At 41.4% G+C, this 22,181-nt stretch overlaps 1 protein-coding gene across 1 annotated transcript in view; it reads left to right on the forward strand.

The window, feature by feature from the left end:
* Positions 1–22,181, forward strand: part of FRAS1 (Fraser extracellular matrix complex subunit 1) — a 293,351-nt gene that overhangs the window by 64,739 nt on the left and 206,431 nt on the right. The window contains exons 14-16 of the mRNA XM_047092267.1: positions 14,951–15,094; positions 19,336–19,476; positions 21,068–21,208. Of these exons, the coding sequence (XP_046948223.1) occupies positions 14,951–15,094; positions 19,336–19,476; positions 21,068–21,208 (426 nt within the window). The remainder of the gene's footprint in view (positions 1–14,950; positions 15,095–19,335; positions 19,477–21,067; positions 21,209–22,181) is intronic.

The raw sequence follows: 22,181 nt of genomic DNA on the forward strand, positions 1-22,181 counted from the left end.
ATATTGTAAGTGTGATTCCTTCATAGTGTAAATACACAGGACTTAAATGAAAATGAAGAGAGAAATATATCTATATATTTTCAAAACTTTATTTCTACCTGAAGAGAGAGGGAGAAACAGAAATAAGAAAGTGACGTCATAAGTAACAAACATGGACATGCAAAATAGATGATGGCATTTCCATTTACTCTTACTTTAGTGTCTGCATGCTTTGGTAGCTTTATGTGTCTAAAGAGCTAGTTGATATTCTTAATATTATAATAGTCTCTGGAGGTTGGAGTGGTCTTAGTGTAATTTAATTTGTTGCTTATACTGGACCATGTTTTTAACAGTGATTATAATCATGAGTATAAGTAAAGAAGTAAATGTATAAAGAATTTTGTTAAATGTAGGAATAGGAAACAAATAAATAAATGCAGGAATGGGAAAAGGGGTAATGGTAGAAGCAAAGACAAAGGGCAGGGTCCTAGCTGGTCTGCAGGAGGAGACAGAATCAGATGTGCTCAGAACCTAAGGCAGGGTGTGCAGTGGTGGGCAAACCTGAACAGGCAGACAGGCCAGAGGGAGAAGCTTGGGTGTCCTACCAGGGAGCTCTGGGAGCTAGGCTCTGCAGCTGAGCAGGAGAGGGGCAGAGATGTGATGAGACTCAAAAGGTGGGCTGGTCTTAGGGTCGGCTGATATTCTTCCCTCATTTATGCCCTCGGTTAGATTTTCAGGAAGATCATTTGGAGAGAATATAGTGAAAGAGAGTAAGTGCATGGTATTCACCAGCGGTGTGGGCTGAATGAGCTCTATGGCATGGGAAGATGCTCTGTGGAAAGTCTGATGGCCTCCTTCATTCCAGGTTGAGGGCAGAAGCAGCATCCACGGGATAATAGAAACCATCTTGAAGGGAAACACTGGTACTATTAATGTCGTACTGATGTGAGGATGGTGGGGCTGATCCTGGAGCCAGTCACATTACAAAACAGAAGGCACACTAGCTTCTGAGTCTGGCTTGGGGGCTTTTTGCAACCTGTAAAAATATCTTCTGTATCCCCAACATCAAGGGCTGGACAAAGTGTTCAACGTTTGTTGAACAAGTGTTTGATGAATGAAGACACATATTATCCTTTGGTGATCCTTGAAAGACCAGTGTTTCAATAGGAGCCTCAACCATAAGAGATAAAAGACCCCTTAATGTTTCTTACTTATCATGTGCTATTTACTGTTATTTTAGAACAGGCTCAAAGTGGGCACATCCAAATGCCTTTGTAGGTGTGTAATGGTTGGGCAATTTAGGTAAACTGCTGAAATTTCAATTTGATGAAGTTAATGAATGTATTCTCTACTCCTTTCTTCTATCCCATCAAAGAGACCTCCTACTAGCACTCCTGTGACAGATTTGCCTTTAAAAGGGAATTAATTCCCCTTAGATTTTATTCTTCCCTCCATAACACCTCAACCCCCTGCCACACATCCCACATACATATTTACTTTTTTCTTTCTCTTTTTTTGAGGGGCCGTTTTCCTTTCTCCCATGCTCAATGTTTTAATTGGTGATGTTCATGCTGTTATAGGGCACTTTGAAATGAGTAATGTTTCATTTGATTACTGGTTTACGTAGCTGACTGCTTCCACATTCCATCCACATACCCATACACAAATGCCTCTGGTAGAAAGTTGCTGGGAAAATTTGTTCATGCTCCCTCCAGGGAATTAAACCAATTTGCTTTAGTTCAGCCTGGTTGCATTTTTATGCATAAAATGAGAAGAAAGAGGAGAGCAAGAAGAGAGAGAGAGAGTGTGTACGTGAGAGTGATCTTAAAAATTAAAGCAAAACTAGTGATCAATTTCCATATACTGTTTCAATGCTGAGATGGCCCAAATAAGCTTTCCAAATAAGCTTTCTCATTATTGGAATTTTTTGCAACATTTGTGCTTGTGCTATTTTTGGTGGCTTCTCATCATTGACCTTGGAAGTTGGTCAGCAAACCAGTCCTCTTCTAGCATGTAATAAACTTTTCAAAAAGAAGCCTGCTATTTTATGGTAACAACAGGTTCTTCTGGATTGATTCCTCTTGGCAGGGTCATTTATATTATGACCAGCATAATTTGCCACTTTATTGACCCATCAAAACCAAAAGAGAGTGAACACTGTGCTGAGGAAACTAATTACCAGAAATTACCTGATTAATATTCATGCTCACTCTGTTGAATATAAGGCAGAGAGAAAAATATGGGGCAGAGCCAAGTGGCACAGAAGCACATAGCTCTCCAACAGAAGAGTAGGAGCAGGTAAACCAGGAGAAAGAGTAGGAGCAGGTAAACCAGGAGAGGGGTGAGAGAAGACACTGAGTCCTGCCAGAGAGTCGCATCCTCAGGGCCCTTGTCATTTCCCCTTTTCCCTTCGGTTTTGTGGTATACACACACATATACACAGGTGCAGATGAATGTGTTCCTATGTGTGCATATATTCATATCATTATTACATTCTCGTGCTTGATTAAACTGAATGCTATTGTAGTGATAGACTACATTAGGTACTCCTATACCAGTCACTGCTTCATTTCTAAATGAAACTCCAAACTGTTGGAGTTTGATCACTTCCCCTTCAGGCTCAGCACCACCCAGTTTTTATGCCAGTCTAAGTTGGAGACAGGCAGTATATACGTTGCCTCTTCTCTGTAGCAGGTAGGGCAAAAGAGTAATCACCCTCTTAGGGACCAGAACACACCTTTAAGACCTGGCTTTCGGGCTTAGACTTTCTTTGCCACCAGTTGGATCTGGTCCAACAGGCCTGTTGTCCACTCTGTCCCTGTCCTCTCGACCCTGTGGACATCAAGTCCTAGGACTGGGCTTCTAATTTGCTTCTTTCTACCTTGTCTTGTTATGACCCATTTCCAGGAATCAATAGCCTGTGTCTTAGTCATCCCAGCCTGATGGTCAGTTTTGACTCAGATGTGGATGGTCCTTGCTCCTCCCACCCACTGCATGACCTTGCACCTTTCCTGCATGACCCTTTGGGTACCACTTATGGATTTATTGTATTCTCTCTACCAGAGTTGTGGTTCCATTGCTTCGTCTTAGAAACCCTGTTATGAAATCTAAATGTGGATCTAGACTCACCTCACTATGCCCTGAAAACATTCTTCCTTACCTGTCTTACCCCTCTTTTCAGTCAACCTCTGTTCTGCCCTGGTGGAACCATTGAACTGTTGCACACACGAATCCTAGGTAAGGGAACCCATAAGAAAAAAAAGTTAAAAACAATCAAACTAACACACATCATGCAAGATTAGTTAAAAATAAGCAGCTCATAAGACTATAACTTTGAGTAAAGAAAGAGTAGAATTCAACCCATTTTTATTCTTTAATGTTTATTTTGAGAAAGAGAGAGCGAGAGAGAGCGCGTGAGCAAGAGCATGAGTAGGGGAGGGGCAGAGAGAGAGGGAGACAGAGAATCCTAAGCAGGCTCGTGCTGTCAGTGCAGAGCCCAATATGGGGCTTGAACTCACCAACTGTGAGATCACGACCTGAGCCAAAATCAAGAGTCAGACGCTTAACTGCTGAGCCACCCAGGTGCCCATTTTTATATGTATGTCAGCGTTTGATATGTCCAGTGCAAACCTCCAGTATTCACAAAGACCTGAGGATGGAGTTGTGTGTACCCTGTGGCAAGTGCTACCTTCATTCGCAGACCCAGACATGGGAGGGACTGTGACACAGTGCTTAAGACTGTAGGCTTGGAAGCCAAACTATCTGGACTCCAGTCTTGGCTCTGTCACTACAAACAGTGCATTTTTTAACCCCATGCTTCAGCTGCCTATGGGTAAAGTAGGGACAATAATGTCAGCCATATAGCATGAGTATAAGGATTAAATGAATGAATTCACATATGTCATTTAGGATGGTGCCTGGCACTTAGTAAGCCCTCCATATGAGTTAGAAGACTTATATTTCTGCTTTTCATTGTCCTTCCCTGTTCCATTTCTCTCGCTCCTCCATTCATTCTCCTTTGACCACCATTGGAAGTCCTGAGGATATGAAGTGAACTAAGATGCTATCATATTTTCCTATTGAGAGCTTGCAATCAAGGCTGGGTTGGCTGCTGCTAACAGAGATGTAAAAGAAAAAATAATCATATAAACATACAAATCTATGCAGTTTATTCTACATCTGATTGCTGTGTAGTCTCAGATTTTTAAACTTAAAGAACCAAGCCATTGACCATTTTACAGGTTTGTATGAGAGAGGATCATTTTGATTCTTAACTCTGCCACTTACTGCTATATGGCTTTGTACAGGTCATTTAACTGCTTGAGCCTCAATTTCCCCGACTGTAAAATGGGGATAATATCATCTACTTTACACTGTTATGATGAACATTAGAAAAGATGTTTGAAAATAGAAGTATATTATGCTTGGCACATTGTATGTGGGCAACAAAAGGCAGCTATTGTCATTGAATCTCTTTGTTTATTTTTCAATTTATGAGAATGAAAACCAAATAGCTTGCATTAAGAAACAAAGAGTTTTGTGCCATTTGTGTCTGATTTAAAATAAAATCCACTTTTCTATGTTATGGAGAAATAACTGTATTCTCACAAGTTAAAATCCTTTTATTTTTTAAAAATGCTCAAATTAAATGTTGAGAGTCTGGAATTTTTTTTCTTAGCCAAAATTATGGTATAATTAGAGGGAAAACTTAGGATAACTAAGCTTGTAAAATTTACATATAGGATGCTGGCCTAGCTGAGTTTTAAAAGCTGTAGTTTGAACAGAGGAACTTCTCAAGTTAATTATTTGTTGGAATTTTGTTTGACCAGAGCAGCCCAACCATTTGTGGAAATGAAGCACTGACCCTTGGAGCCAGGGCCAAAGCAGTGAAGACTTAATGGGTCTTGGCATTATGTTCCAGCATGTGGCTTAGCTCAGCCTAGTTGTACCTGGGGCAGAGCTCTTGGCAAAGGCATTTATGAAACTGCTGTTCTGAAATCCTCAAGAAGACAAGGATTCCCCTACCCCCTTGTCCTGTAGGGATGGTCACTGTGAAGCTATCATCCTCTGTGGCCCCTCCAACACCCCCCTAGAATTGGAGGGTCATCAGTCGCTCTTTCATTGCCAGATCACACATTCAGTTTGGGGGCCCAGCACATCCTACCACACTCTGCCTTCGCTCATTCTGTTCTGCTCTTTAAATTGTATGCATTGCTCAAGACTCTTCTGATATTCTATAGCAATTACGGTCTCTCACTTAATTGCTGAGTGTCTTGTAAGGGGGACTTATTGCTTCAAGTGATATTCTTGTCTCTTCCATTCTGTTCGTGCAAGGAATATTTGTTGAGTCTCTTTCATGTACCTGGGAACTGGGATATAGAGTGAATGGGCAGAAAACTGCCCTGGGGTTAAGGAACTTACTTTCTTGCAATGGGAGAGGAGTCAGTAAATAAGTATACAGATAATTTCAGATAGTTACCAGTCGATGAATTCATTACTATCAGTGCTATAAAGGCAGTTTTAAAAGGTATATTATAGAAAGTGACTATTGAGGCAGGGACTGGTTTTATGCCTCTGAATTCCCCTCAGTGCCAAGCGCATATAAGGCCCTCTGGAATAATCCTGTCAGCGATTCTTGGCTAGGTGTAGCCTGGGGAAAATTCCAGAATCTGTATTTTTCCCGCCTCTGTTTGTCTTATCTTTATCTCCCTCCACTTCAACTTAGTGGAGCGCTTTGTCGGTGTGGGAAGGGTTACTCTTTAAAAAACAAAAAACAAACAAAAAACCCACCTATCATTGGAAATTAAGTAGTATCCACAGAGTGTTTTAAGCCTTTCAGAACAGAGCACAACAGGATTGCCCTCCTAGAATGTATACTTCTTGAGTAAACTAGACCCAGTGAAACAGGTGACAATGGTAGTCCAAGGCCTCTCCCTCTTTGGACATTCATGTAAAGGTTAAGTGGAGAGAAGGAAAAAGCAGCTGGCAGTGTTGTGCCTGCGACCTTTGCTGTAGCAGGAGACTAGCTATGTTTGGCATTTGCCTGTGCTGCTTACAGACCCTTGCTGCGAATGCCAAAAGACAAATGACAGACAGAAGTATCACATACCAGCAGAGAAAGCCCGCCACAAATGCAAGGGAGTTTATCTTCCAGACAGAGTCCATTCTTCCTGACAAATCTGAACCCCCAAATATTTTAGCTATGGATTGCAAACTAGTGACAAGACTTCTGGCTTTCTGCCCAGGTCCAAGGGTTCTCAGTTATTTTAACTAGGCTATATGGCATACATGGCATACATTCTTTCTCTCTTTTTCCTATTCCCCACCCCAACTCTCTCCCTGCACAACCTTCCCCTCCCTTTTTAGGCTGCCCACAGAGCAAACAGCACCTCCATGTTATCACTGTTGAGATCTGAGCAGGCTATGCTAGTGCAGCCAGGAAGTCTGAGAATTCTCCTCATCAAAAGCTTGGTTTTGGTTGGTGGTCCCTCTGGCTTTTCAATTTCTGTAGATAAATAGAATCAAGGTATCAGTGGAGAAATCAATAGCCATTTAATTAATGGGGGCTGAAAAAAAAAACAACCCAGGGAGTCCTAGCAGCTGTGGGTTGCCAACAGTCACAGTGGATAAGTGGAATCTGAGAGCTCCATTTGGCTCAAGCTGGGCCAAGGTGGTCACTGCATTTGAAAGCTCTTGTGGTGTTCTTGTGTTGTAGATTTAGAAGTACAGGTAGAGGGGCAGGAGATAGAAAAGATAACTTTAAGAACATTTCTTATGAGCCGAATGTCTGCCATTATCCTTGACTTATGTACCAATGCAAAGCTGGCCTGCGTGTAAAATCTCTCTTCGTGTGTACCTGACAAAGCCTCTGCCCACTGGGAAGTCAACCCTTTGGTCCAAGTTCTACAGAAGACCTTGCTGAAAATTGAAATATGTTACCCAAGATGAGTAAATCATTCAGCTATATCACAAATGTGGTTAATAGATTAATTAGCTATTTACCCAGCATGTGCCTTAAGGAAAAGGATTACAGGCTTATTTTTTTCCTCCCCTTTCAGTAAATTTTTCCCCTAAATACGAAATGAATTCATGTTTATTACAAAAAATAATTTGATGAAGTCAGTAAAATTCAAGGCACAATAAAAAATCAGCGAAAATCCCTGACTCAAACTGTCCCAAATTACTACTGTCAGTAGTTTGGTGAATGTCTTCCCAATTTATGAGAGTGTGTGTGTGTGTGTGTGTGTGTGTGTGTGTGTGTGTTATGTACACAGATATACACACATTTATTTATTTTTCAAAGGTAAAATCACACTCTACATATAGTTTTATTGCCTGTTTTCTCCATGTTATTTATTATCCTTCTACAAAATCTTTTTAAAGCTGTTTTATAACTTTCCATCTGGGGCTATGCAAGAATTCATTTAGCCAGTCCTCTGTGGTGTGATGTTTGTTCCTAATTTTTCCATTACCATAAATAACCATGATGTAAACATTAAAATAATTTTTTTAATGTTTACTTATTTTTGAGAGAGAGACAGAGCATGAGTGGGGAAGGGGCAGAGAGAGAAGGGGACACACAATCTGAAGCAGGCTCCAGGCTCTGAGCTGTCAGCATAGAGCCCGGCGTGGGGCTCAAACTCAGGAACCATGAGATCATGACCTGAGCTGAAGTTGGACGCTTAACCAACCAGGCGCCCCACGATGTAAACAGTTGTTTTTTTTTTTTTTTAATATGAAATTTATTGTCAAATTGGTTTCCATGCAACACCCAGTGCTCATCCCAACAGGTGCCCTCCTCAATGCCCATCACCCACTTTCCCCTCCCTCCCACCCCCCATCAACCTTCAGTTTATTCTCAGTTTTTAAGAGTCTCGTATGGTTTGGCTTCCTCCCGATGTAAACAGTTTTAATAGAAAATTGTGGAAAATATATTGGATTAGGCTAAGTTTTTCAATTTCTGTGTCCAAGTTATATATGTACTGTTGAAACCTTTGACACTTTAATATGTGACTGCCTTTTGAAAAAGTTATAACTTGTACTCCTGCTAGACACAAATGAGTGCCTACTTCCTACCACCCTTGTGAGCGTTAGGTGTTACGATTCTTCTTGTTTGTCAGGTTGATTGGCACAAAATGGAAGTTTGTTTAATTTCTTTCTTTTACTTATTCTTGGGATTCACATGAAGATGGTTGACTTAATCATACTTATGTGTTCATTTCCATCCTTAGCCTGGGCAAGCTATTTCTCTTGCTTATCTATCTATGCCCATCTGTCTGCCCATCCGTTTTGCTCCTGTAACCTATTTCCATTTCTCCTCCCCCCAACCCCCCACTTAAGGAACTATTCTAATGCAATTTAATATGTATTGTGTGTGTGTGTGTGCTCTTTTTGTTTTGTATGCACCTATTTTATTTTTTTTTTTAAATTTTTTTTTTTCAACGTTAATTTATTTTTGGGACAGAGAGAGACAGAGCATGAACGGGGGAGGGGCAGAGAGAGAGGGAGACACAGAATCGGAAACAGGCTCCAGGCTCTGAGCCATCAGCCCAGAGCTTGACGCGGGGCTCGAACTCCCGGACCGCGAGATCGTGACCTGGCTGAAGTCGGATGCTTAACCGACTGCGCCACCCAGGCGCCCCTGCACCTATTTTAAATATTCATAAATAGGGGTGCCTGGGTGACTCAGTCAGTTAAGCATCTGACTTCAGCTTAGGTCATGATCTCACGGTTCGTGGGTTCGAACCCCGCGTTGGGCTCTGTGCTGACAGCTCAGAGTCTGGAGCCTGCTTCAGATTCTGTGTATCCCTCTCTCTCTGCCCTTCCCCAACTAGTGCTCTGTCTCTGTCTCTCAAAAAATAAAATAAAAACGTTAAAAAAATAAAAAAATAATAATAATAAAGAGAACTCTTTTAAATATTCATAAATATTGGTAAGTAGATATTTCATTCTTTTCCTTTTTTTTAATTTTAAAGACTCTATTTATTTATTTTTTAGAGCAGTTTTAAGTTCACAGCAAAATAAAAGGGGAGGCACAGAGATTTCCCAGTTACTCCCTGCTCTCACACACACATAGCCTCCCCTGTTATCACCATCCTCCAGCAGACTGGTATATTTGTTACCTTGATGAATCATTCTCCCCACTCCCCCCTTTTTTTTCTTTCTAAGCTCTGTTTCTAAGATGTATACAGATCACTGTGTGTACATTTAATTGATTGCATATAGTTGCTGCTCTCTTGTTTACTTTGCATATCTCTGGCTATTTCTGAAGCAAAATATTTTTTTCATGTATTTGTATTTTTTCTGTTATGATCTCCCTCAAGTACATAGGACTTTTCGGAATGTACGGAGACCAAATATTCCCATTTCAGGGTATAAGGTTTTTTGTTGGCACAAGGAGGAAGGTTGGGGACAGAGACCTAGCCTGGAGGGGAGAGAAGATTGCAGTAAAAGGATCAAAAATGATGATTACGCCTATGAACTACCTTTCCTCTTAAATTTGTCTGGCATTTACGCTTCTTAGACAAGTAGCCTTGGCCTCCTGTGGGGCTGTACCAGGGGGTAAGGTGAGTAGTCTGCCCAGCACTTGGACTTCCCCTCAAGCCCTCACCAAGCTATTCCAAAGGGCTTTTGTTAATGTGTTGTAGAGATTGCAAAGGAATAACTTTAGAGTATGAGTCCTCTGGAAAAGGCTGGAACCCCTTCTTGTAACTGCTGGAATGATCTCTGACAGTTCTGTTCACTTCCTTTCTAAGTGAACCCGCCTTTCCTGTAGTCTTTTCTGTCCTTTCCTCTCCTGTCTCCTGCTGCACTTTCATTTGTTCCCTTTATAATTACTTTGCTTTTGACACCCGTTAAAGCCACAGGTGCTAGGTCTCCCAGGGTATGTTACTCACTGCATCACCTGCCATGTTCTCTGTGTTCTCAATTGTGTCATCTCGCCAGCTCCCTGTGAGTTAGGTGCAACGAAGCTTATTCCCACTTTGCAGATTAGGAAAGCAAGGAATGGGGAAATTGATTGTAAGATACAACAAGAGCTTCCTATTGGAAATTTACCCACTATCTCCTGATAATACTTTAGCACTTGGCAAGTACTTCCCAGTCATTTGTGTGATAAGAATGAAAGCTAGCAGTTGCTACAAAATGGATCAGGCACGAAATGAAGGAATTTGACTTGTGGGTGGCATAGCTGCTTGTGCCTGCCGTTTGGGCTGCTTCTGTGTAGTTGTGAGTGAGAACCCCTTTGGTGGTTTGGAGATCTGAACTCAGCCTCAGTGGTAAACCTCAAAGGGTCTGCTGATCAAGTGTGCCAGTTCCCTGGGAATGGCAGAGGAACTTATTCCAAAAGGCCATGGAGAAGGTGAGGGACCAAAGCTCCTTTTCATTCCTGAGGGGCATTTTGAACTGAAGGCTGAGTCCACTCGTGTCTGGATCCACTGCCTGAGGTCTGGGAGAGCTTTCCGGAAGATGAGAAGTGGCCCACAGGAAGTGCTTTTTACGCTTTCCTGGAAAAGGGCTGCATTGTCTGCTTAGAGAAGCACACGTTAAAATTTCTTTACAACAATCTTCTATTTCAAAAGTACCAAGTCACAAAAAGAAGTTTCTTATTTTTAGAGTAGGATTTCAATATAGGATTGCCAAAAGAAAAGTAATTCGTTCCTTTTCATTTTGAAATGGATTGCTCAGCAAGCCAGCACATGTCTTGCTATGCTCCAGAAAAGTCCGGGGCTTTCCTAAATAAATTATCTACTGCATGTGAGATAAGTAGATGGTTTTCTCTCATTAGCCGCCTTTTTAAATTTATTGCCACATTTTCACAATATCAATTCAAAAACCCTGGGTGATCGGACATGTATCACTAAGAGAAATTATGGTAAAAAGTCAGGGAGTGACCTTCTATTTTTCATAATAACCGAAGTGTAATAAAAGCCACATGTAAAATAAGCCTGGAAGAAGAGATTATCTGCAGTAACATATGTTCAGTGTTAGAAATTAGAAATCAATTGCAAAACACAGTAGGAGTATGTCATTTTAAGGAATGATAGCTCAAAAAAAAAAAAAAAGAAAAGAAAGAAAAGAAAAAGAAAAAGAAAGAAAGAAAAAGGAAATGATAGTTCATTATAGTCCTGTATTGAAGAAATAAAAATCCCTTCTGCTGTCTTGACTAACCATGGAACATGCCTTTTGTTTGCTATGGAAAAAGAGATGGCCTGGCCTCATATTTGGTACTCTGTATAGATGTGGCATAAATAGTTGTCATCATAAGTAGATCTGTAACCCAATATTTATTAGGTAGATTTACAGACTCAAGACTATCTACCTTCAGTTATCATATGTTCAGACTATGACCTCATGGTTAGTTGTTTCCATGTAGAAGGTAACTAACTGATAGGATAAATCCCTCATAACCAGTAAAAAAAAAAGACTGCTGGGTATCCATTTAACATACATTTAATGAATACTCACTTTGTACAGGTTATCAATCTGGACACTGGAGGTTTAAGATGATTCAAACCTGGCCCCTGTTTTGGAGGCTACTACATTTCATTGAAAGGCATTGCTTTGTAACCAAATGATCAGGACAATAGGATAAATACCATAGAGAATGTACAACATTCTGCAGGAACACAGAGGAAGGAAGTGACTGTTTGAACAAGTTCAATAAAGCTTCACAGAAGTAATGACAGCTTAGGCCTCTCAAGTGTAAACTGTGTTATAAGGACTATGGAAGGAGATGGAGGCATTGCCAACTGGGTGAATCCTGTGTAGGGCATCCAGAAACCACAGACAGGCATACGGCATGCTTAGGGTACCCTGCTCCATAGATCTAGCTTGCTCAAGGGACATAGCAGAAGACAGGGCTGAAATGCCAAGTACAGCTCAGTTTGTGACAGGTTTAAGTGCCATCCCTAACCCTGTAGCCTCTATCCTGCTCATCCTTTGGCCCTATTCTGATTTTCAACACTAGGGATAATGTTAAAAATGTGTAACAAGTAGTATGGCACAGATCAGATTGGTCAGAAGTCAGGGTGGGGGGGTACCTGAGACCCTCTCCTATGTCAGAACCTTTCAGGTCCTGAAGCACAGTGTCTTTCAGGATTCCCAGGAATGGAACCAGACTATCAGGGAGGGACCAGGATGATAGCCATTTACCAACCAGGTTGGAAGTATTTTTTACGATTTTAAAAGCCCGTGCAGCTAAGGGTCTACACTGCGATCAGCCGATTCCTGAAGAGAACTAGGGGGTTGTACTTTAATTTCTCATCTCCTCTGCACCCCCTGGACAAAAATGATTTCATGCCTCAAGAATGTCTTGAGTTAATTACTCTCTCCTCTCCCCACTGCAGAGCAAACTCTCTAAGAAGAAAAATTGATTAAAACTTTTACAGATGAAGTCCAAGGTCTTTACCCGGCGTGCCTGACATTTGTGACCTGGTCCCTGTTGTCTTTTTAGTCTTTAGTTCTCATCATCCTCTCAGGCACTTTCTCCCTGGTGCAGTTTGCATAATGCTACCAATGAGCTCAAGTGATGGGGTGGTTTAAATGTTTCCTCTAGCAGACTTCTGACCGATGGCTAGCTGGGAAGGCCCCACAGGCTAGCACAACCTTGCATGTGGTAGATGCTTCTGTTGAATATCGATAGATTAGCCTGACATACCTTCTTAGGAGTGAAATTGGGTTTTTTATTTGCTTTTTTGTGTTTTTGTTGTTGTTGTTGTTGTTGTTTATTTTTAAGTAGTGTCTTTGAATCAACAATAAGGCAGAGGCACAAACAGTGATTGGCACTTCAGATGATGAGTAGAGTCATTAATTGAAGGGTAGCTGAATAAATGAATGACAGATTTCATGTATGTTCAGGGTAGAACTTGTTACTGGGAGCTTTGTATCCACGTCTTTAGTTATAATGTAGTTTTAGTAGCTTATCCTAATATTGGCAGTGTTCCCATGTAACATTTATAAAATATAAATGAGATGTTAACTATAAGTGAAGTACCAAATGTAGAGTAGAGTACCAAGCATTGTGCTCAGCACAAAGTTAAATAAAATGGAAATGGATTTTGCCCTCATGAAGCTTACAGTCTAGCAAGGGAACCAGGTAATAAATAAGTAAAGTTTCTTCCATCTCTGCTTTTCATCTGCTGTTGTCTTCTCTTGCCTGGTCCAGAGCAATGGCTTCCACACTGGTCTCTCTGCCTGTAGGCAAGTCCTTACACCCTCTCTACATGGCACCCAGAGAGAGCTTTAAAAATCGGGGTTTGTGTCTATCTTGTTTAATCCCATTCATGACTTCACATTACAATTAGGGTAAAATCCTGATTTCTTTCCATGATCTCCAAGGTCAAGTTTGATTGGGCCTCATCCTATCCTTCCAGCCATGAATCAGTCCACTGTGCCCCACCATTCCTCACTGTGATCCTCTGTGCCCTGCTGGTCTCACTATGTCCACTAGCTTCAGCCACAGGGGCAGCCTTCTATTCCTTGCACCCCTAAACTCCTTCCTTTCTCAAAGGCTTTGTTGGTGCAAACCTAGAGCTGTCCACTTCCCATCTTTCAGATCCACCTAAAGTTGGTCCCTTTGACCCTTACCACTGTTATTCTTTATTGAAGAGTCCTTCTTGGAATTTAACAGAATTTGTAATTATCTCTAAATTTGTTGGGGGGGGGGTGGGGGAAAGTTGTCTGAAATTAATACTTTCCTGTGCAGTTGAAAGCTGAGAGGAGAGGATTGGATCTTGAGATTCTCAATGCAGGCACCCTTTTCTGATTCTAAAGGGATACCTAATTAAATTACTTAGGTGTATAGTTCCCAAGTCTCTTCCAATCAGCAAAAGAATTCTCTCTACCAATTTTGGTCAGAATGAATACCTCTGCAAATAGATTGTGCTCCACTGTGAAGCAAACATTTTGAAAATCAGGGTGCATTAACAGAAGCATGTGTTGGGCTTAACCATACAGACAGTGAACCAAATTTGAATATATCCAGTCATTTAGAATAGGCCTCTCTTTGCAGACATGCTAAGGTGAGAAGTAAGCCTAATAGTAATAAAAAAAAATCAAATTCTAAAAGAGGAGGACATTTTTAAAAAATATTTATTTATTTATTTCGAGAGAGAAAGAGAGAGAGAGCAGGGGAGGGGCAGAGATAGAGGGAGAGAGAGGATCCCAAACATGGGGCTTGATCCCACAAACCATGACATCATGACCTGAGCTGAAATCAAGAGTCAGATGCTGATGTTTAAACAACTGAGCCACCCAGGCACCCTGAGAAGGACATTTTTGAGTGTTAAAGGAAAAACTCTGGTTTAGGAACAATGTATGGTTAGAAAGTTAACTTGTAAGAGAAAGACTCTCAAGATATATGCCAAGAGCAGAAGCTAGTGGGGCAAACCAGAGACTAGGGGGACTAGAAGAGTAATGAGGAAGGACAGAAGGAAAGGGTTGAGGTAGGACAGAGAGAGAGAGAAGAGAGGGATGGAAAGAGGGGAGAGAGCAGTAAAAATCCAGAAGTACCAGGTCTTTCAAGGTTTAATCAAGGACAAAAGTACATGGCATTCGTCCTTGCTGATTCTTGATGGTGTTGAACGTAGGAGTAGTGATCCTGTCAACGGTTCATCGTATGGTTACAAAAGAAAAGGTGGCAAGGTGATAGAGGGCCATCTGATTTCATTAGACAGACCATCTTTGTCTTGAAAATTATGATTCCCTTCCCTGTGATTCTCATTACTCAAAAGCCTCTGATTTCCTGTTCCAAGTCTCTTAGCAGTCATTTATGGAAGTTGTACTTCTGGCCAACAGAAATAGGTATTGTGGGGGGTGTTTTTTTTTTTCTCCTGGGATATACATATGTGCTTCGCGATTTAGGAATGAAGGCACCAACATCCTCCTTATAAATTCTAAAATCTTTGAAAGAAAAATTGCAACCAGCCCTTTCCACTATAGACTGTTCACTGATTTTGCTGTTTGCCTGCAGTCTGCCATGAGTCCTGTTCTGCCTGCTGGGGTCCGACAGAGAAGCACTGCTTGGGCTGCAGAGACCCCCTCCAAGTGCTGAGGGAGGGCAGCTGTGACAGCAGCTGTGGCCTTGGGTTCTACAACAAGCAGGGGATCTGCAGTGGTAAGTGCCCGGCTTTGCATGTCAGAGCATCTTTTTTTTTTTTGTTTTTCTTCCAGCATCCCTCATTTTATTCTAATTAGAACGTTTCTTTTACTCAACCAATATGAAAATGGCTGGTAACATTGGCAGTGTTTTAGTAGTTTACAAAACACTTTTTTTCTGAACTGATAGGATCACCTTTAACACCCCCACTCCTCAACAGCTTGTTAGGTTAGGGTGTTCATTCTAGCCTCATCCTCTGAGACTCAGGCTGCTTGCTCCAGACTCTCAGCTGTAGGGAGAGGAGCAAGGCTTCCTTCCTCCAATTTTGAAACTCCTTAACAGCGCCAGACAGCCTTCCACATATGCATGTAAATAAAGACACTCTTAGACCAGCCAAAGGCAGACCCACCTCTGTGTTGGTGCCCCTGACTTAGCTGAAGCAGTTACTGTGTATTCTACCTTTAATGCCCATGGCATGACAGTAAGAGTTAACGTTTAATGCCCACGGCATGACAGTAAGAGTTAACCTAGTGTTTCCTTCCAAGTGCTTTACAAACATTACCCACTGGGGCGCCTGGGTGGCTCAATTGGTTAAGCATCCAACTTTGGCTCGGGTCATGATCTCACCTCTCGTAGGTTCCAGCCCTGCGTCCAGCTCTGGCATGACAGCTCAGAGCCTGGAGTCTGCTTCGAATTCTGTGTCCCTTTCTTGCTCTGCCCCTCCCTTGCTTGTGCTCTGTCTCTCTCTCTCTCAAGAATAAATAAAACATTAAAAAATTAAAAAAAATAAAACATTACTCAGTGAGAGGCAGAAAGTATGGGGGGAAGAGCATGACCTTGGGCAGGTTACATAATCTCTCCATGTGTCAGTTTCCCTTTTGTAGAATGGAGGTAATAGTGGCAGCTGTGGTAGACAGAATAATGGCCCTCAAAGATGTCTATATCCTAATAGCCAGAACTTGTCAATATGGCTGCCTTAAATGGCAGAAGGGTGTGATTAAGTTAAGGATCTTGAGATGGGAGAGCTGATCCTGGATTATCCGGGTGAGCCAGTTAACCGTAAGGGTCCTTCTAGGAGGGAGGCAGAAGGGTGGAAGTCTGAAAAGGAGATCTGAGACAGAAGCAGGAGTCGGGGCGATGCCAAGACGGGGCAGTGGGTATGCAGGCAGCCTCTAGACTTGGGGAAGAGACAAGGCAATGGATCTGCCCCTAGGGCTTCCAGCAGGAATGCAGTCCTGCTGATGCCTTGGCTTTAGGACTTCTGACCTCTAAAGCTGTAAGATAATAAATTTGTGTTGACTTAAGCCACTGAGTTTGTGGTAATTTGTCACAGCAGCAGCAGGAAACTAACACACACCCGGCTCAGAAGGCTATTGGGAGGACTGAGTTGATATAAGCAGGCATTTAGCACAGTGCCTGGCACAGATTAAGTGCTGTGTTTGGTGTCTGTTCCTCACAACAGTTTCAGGAGATGGTTATTATTACCATCCTCATGGTCCAGAGGAGACAGAGAGGTTAAGAAGCTCCCTTAAGGTCACATATCACTAATAAGGGGCAGAGTTGGGATTCAAGCCTAGGTCTTCTAGCTTTAGATTTTACTTGCCTCCCAACTGCTCTACTGGCTATAATGAGATACCTCCCTCTGCACCTCCCCTATTTTTCCCTACCTTCTCCTTCTCATTATTGTCTCCGGCTATCCTCTTCTTCCCCTTTCTCCCTGTCTTCCTGTCAGTCTTTAGATCAGCCGCTGCCCTGTGGACATTGCCAAGTCCACAGGTAGGCACCTGATAGTGAATGAAAGGTTTGAATTGAGTTTACTGTGATGGTCATACCTACAGGAAGGCTGTGATGCGTTTTGTTTTTTTTTTTAACAAAGTCCCACTAAATCAATAAAAACGTACAGCCCATAAAACTTTCTTGAGTTATTGTCCTCGTTTTGTTTACTGAGCAGGGCAACAGCAAAAATGAGATGATCTTTGGGATTTGACAAATCCACTTGTCTTAGGAAAGAGAGATAGCCCCTGGCAGCTGCTTGCTTAAAGCTGTGCAGAGATCCATCAGCATCACTGGTGTGAAAAATCTCACTTGATGTGGACGAGCCACAGGTGGCTTTTGTGTAGCTTCAGGAGAGAACAAGGAAAGAAGGGCCAGGCTGCCGTTAGCCTGAGCATTTTAATCTTTTTCTGCCAGCATCACTTTCCTGCTCAATTAATCCAGATGCATTCTCTAAAGGTCAGCACATGTCAAATTTGCACAAATCCAAAGGCATTTAGCTTGTAAGTCCCCAAGGAAGCTGGCTACTGTCACTGATGAGGGGTGGTGACACTGACCTGCTACTGAGACGATATTATCTGGATTGAGAAAGCAACTTTTGCTGGGGAAACAGGTATTTAAAAGGAAGGCTTGAAAAAAAAAGGAGGGATTAGTGTGAGCCTTGAGGTGGTGAGAAGTGGAAATCTACTTTGGCTAAGAAGTTGGATGAAGAAAGCCAGACCTCCTTACTGACAGAACAAATTAAAAAAGAAGACTACTGAACAGGTGGCTTAGGGAGGGAATACACATCTGGAATGCTATCTGTATACATTTTGAAACAAAGCATCAGAAAAAAAAGAAGCCTTCCAGATAGGAGGATGGACCATTGCTGACATTAGTCAGCCAACCAGTCAATTAATCAACAGGTAATTACTGAATGCCTGCCATTTGCTTAGCATGATGCAAGACTTTGTGATACCATTGACATTGACCAACAGGCCTTTTGATAAAGACTGGAGTTTATACTTTTCATAAAATTCTTAGAGTTCTCTAAGTTTGTGTCAAATGCCTTCAGAAGTGTTTGTATAAATATTTTCCCAAACATCAGTGAACCAAGTCACTGATTGGTATCGGAATGTTAATTAAAATGTCTGATGCTGATAATGCTGACTTATTTCGAGTTCAGTTCAGTGCTATTCAAGATAAAGGCCAGCCAGTGTTGGTTTAATAATTTATAACCAAGCAGCACATATCTGTAGAAATCTCAAAGTCAAGTGCTGAGAAAAATCCAGCACAACCTGTCATAAACGGTGGTATGCCCTGGCTGAAAGAATTTATAGCAACCAAGTTCATTGGTGGTTCATGCTTTGAGTTTTACAAATGTTAGATATAAAGGGTGGGGAAATTCAAAGGACAAAAACCTCCTCATTCTTTAGTCTTTTAAGTACTTATGCTATTACGAAGGGCTTTTCTGACTCTAGCTAACATAATAAATCAAAGTAAGTTCAGAGGTTTCTGTTAGCCATTCTGTCTCTCTTCCTTCCTCTTCTCCTTTGTCTCTCTTTCCTTCCTTTTATATTCATTTCCCTTCCTCACCAAGGCAACTATTTTAATTTTTTTATCTCTTTGTTTTTATGGTGTCATGTAAAATGGATATTCTCTTGAGTATATATACCTTTTTTTCCCTTAAATGATCTTGTGTCATGAAGTTCAGGTTATCTTTTTTTCACTCAGCATTATGGTTTATGAGTCAGCCGTGTTGCTATCTCATCTAGCCCTTTGCTTCTCACTCCTTGGTCTGCGTCCTCCATAGCTCACCCATCCACTGTCCATGAGGGACTCCCCACCTCCCTCCATCCCCATGCTGTCACTAGAGAGCACCAGTGAAAAGCCTCAAACATTCCCTTTTATGAACCTGTGTGGAAGGTTCCTGGGGATGGGTAATCTGGGAGCAGAATTGTTTGTTTCTTATCTCTGCATATTCTTTATTAGACTAAGTAGTACCAGGTAGCTTACCAGCTTCTATACTCTTAAGTGTGAAGGTTGTCTCATCTCCACATCCTTGCTACTGTTTGGCATTATTATCAAGCTTCAGATTTTTTTTTTCTTCTGGTTAATAGATATACTGGGACATCCCATTTTAATTTGCATTTTTTCTGATTATTAATGAGTTTGAGAGTATCTTCAACTCCAATTGGACTGGGATCCCCACCCCCAAGGCCATTTTGACTTTAAGTCCTATATTAAATTGGATATCCTGGTAGGTGTACCTGCCAGCTATGTTATGGTTAGTTCAATGAATAATTATCTGGTTCTACTTCAACTATGAAAACAGAAAGTACAGAGTACTTTGAAATGTTGGAGTCAAGGAAACAGAACTCAGATGAGCAGCCAGAGAATGTGATTTCCATGTTAATACCAATTATGGACATTGTAAAGAATAGACTTCTCTGCTCCCTTTGCTCACTGTTGACTTTCTCTGGTGGGTTCCCCCCCCCCCCCCTTAGCTTGTGACCAATCCTGTAAGAGTTGTGGTCCCAATAGTCCCAGATGTCTTACCTGTGCCGAGAAGACAGTGTTGCATGATGGGAAATGCATTGCTGAATGCCCTGGTGGGTACTATGCTGAGTCCACTGGCAGCTGCAAAGGTAAGACATGGGTAATCATTATCACCATCAAAAAATATTTAACGCATTTGACAATACTTGCTGCTCATTTGGGAATTTGTGTGTATGATGGGAAAATGTCGAATTAAAAGGAATAGCTTTTTCATTATGGAACCTGTGTGTATTTGGTGTGGGAGTGGGTGATGCGGGTGGGTACTGGAGGACTTGAGTCATTAAGTAAAGTACTTATGCATACCAATCACCTATTAGAGATCATTTGGTCCTTTTCAATGCCGAGAACATCTTTAAGATATTCATATAGTCTTTGTGTACTTATAAACCCTCACTAACTTAGATTGTAGGTATGACAGAATCCTATCTTAGATGGCATTTACAAATACATGTATTGGCAACTATGACATGCCACAGAAAATAAAATAAAAAACCAAGTTTGATATCTTATAAAGCTGACATCTGTATCTATTGAAAATTTGATCTTATATGCTGTATGTATTATTTCTTTCAGATTCGCACAAATTTACGAAACATTTCTATTTTAGACTTTATAAGTTTCTACTTATATATGCTTGACTTGTGTCTTTCCTTGCAGGCAACTCTGGGAACTTATTGCTGCCTGGGACACCTTGATTGCCCCTCTCCTCCCAAACAAACATAAATATTTTCACTTCTACCTATAGTGTGGGTTAGTGGCAGAATATTGAGATCTGTCCCACAACCTTGACTTATCAACCTCCTTCCTGTCTGCCAACCTCTTTACTCACCCAGTGTTTATTCCTTTTCCACAACAACCTGCTCCCAAGGGTCTCATCCACTTCCACACTCCCCTTTCCCGACTCCTGCCCATTGTTCTCTGGAGTCTTTTAGTATCTCAATCCTGTCCCTTAGGACAGGCCATGGTAATATCTGTAAATTAGAGTCAGAGATGTCCCACTGTTACCACCCAGGACCACAGTAGCAAAGATGCATGCCTGACACTGTCACATGTAATGGTCAGATTGTTTAATAGAATTCTTACTTAAAATCTTGTAATGTCAGAAGTGTCTTAAATGACCAGTTAGTCCCACCTCACTGTGCATGTGCCAAGAAACCTAGGCCTGGAGAGACTCTGACTTGGCTAAGGACATAGATGAGTTAGTGGACAAGTGAGCCAAAATTCCAGTGCTTCTAGCACTCAGACGTGTAAACTTTCCACCCTTTCCTATTCAGGTTCAGGGTTTTAGGTTCAGATAGACCTAGGGCTAAATCCCAGCTCTTCTGCTAATTAGCTCTGTGACCTTCGGTAAATTTTTTAACTTCCCAAGACTTCAGTTTTCTTGTCTGCAAACCCTCAAAATTGCTATGAAATTAAATGCAGCAATGTGTATAAAACATTTAACACAAACACTAAATAAAAGGTAGCTAATAAATAATAGAACATGGATGGATAAAGGGGCATTGTGGGCAGTTCTGGTAATATAACCCTCTCTTCATACATCTCTCCCCTTGATTTGGTGTGACAGCTGAAAGGGATTAAGAGTGACCCAGGAGGGGCTTCCTCCCACATAAGGAGCCCAGGCAAGAAGGAGGCTCTTTAGTCCTGGGTCCCATGGTTCTCTCTCGCTCTCTTCCTCAGTTTGTCATCATTCATGTGCCAGCTGCTCCGGACCCACGGCCTCTCACTGCACAGCCTGCATCCAGCCCCAGGCTCTGCGCCAAGGCCGCTGCCTGTCCAGCTGTGGAGAAGGCTTCTACCCTGACCACGGGGTCTGCAGAGGTACTGTTGGTGTCATTTTCACTCTTAGGAGACTTTCCCATCATAAGGACAAAGATTTAAGTTACTTTTCAGTGCACTTTTCCCTATAATGTATCTTACATGGCTATGCTTACGTTATATGCTTTTTTTTTTCATTGCCAAGGGATACTCTGAAAAACTCCCATGGGAATATTTGTGATGACACCCAAAAGTTCATGATTTTTCAGGCCATCCTTGAGAGGACTGTCATTTCCCTTACTGTACGTTAAGATGAAACCAAACTCTTCCTCCTTTTTTCTGTTCTCTTAGAATTGCTAATGTTTTGGGGTGTTTTTTTTTGTTGTTGTTGTTGTTTAATTTTTTTGCCTTCAGTTTGTTTTTCCCTGAAGAATTTTTTTTGTTAATGATATAGCCGAGCAAACTGAGTTAGTAGCAATGCCTCTGGCTGAGTGAAATGGAAACTCTTTAATAGCTGTTTGCCAATAAGGCTTTGGGCTCATTGGGAGGGTGGGGTCATTGCCTTTTGAAACTATAACACTGGGAGCAAACACTTTAATTAAGTGAAATTAATGTATGTTTGCTTATGTGGTAGGGCAGCTTGGAAAAGAGTTTGAGAATAGTTACCCAAAAAATGTATTTAAAATAGGGTAACTATAATAAATATTCTGCAAAAGAAAATTTAGAAAATCTTTTAAAGAACTCTTCTAGAATTAATTGTATCAAAGTTTAGTATATTAAAGAGCCCTTGTAAAGAGTTGATTATATCAAAATGTGGGCATGAAATAGTTCCAGTACTCTATCTGGCTCTGATTTCAACCTGTAGCCGAAGAAAATAAGAAACTATGATGGATTGTCAAATTCTTGTTACTCCTCCAAAGGGGACTGACTCTTCCTGGTCTAGAAAAGCAGCCTTTCCTCACATAAGTTCCAAGAAAAATCTGTTGCCTGGACACCTGTACGATGGGTGATGGATGACACGGTAGACAATAACGTA

Source organism: Lynx rufus, unplaced genomic scaffold (assembly GCF_022079265.1).
Source record: "Lynx rufus isolate CCGP_SWC_20201006 ecotype Redwood Valley unplaced genomic scaffold, mLynRuf1.p SCAF_3, whole genome shotgun sequence".
Taxonomy (NCBI): Eukaryota; Metazoa; Chordata; class Mammalia; order Carnivora; family Felidae; genus Lynx; species Lynx rufus.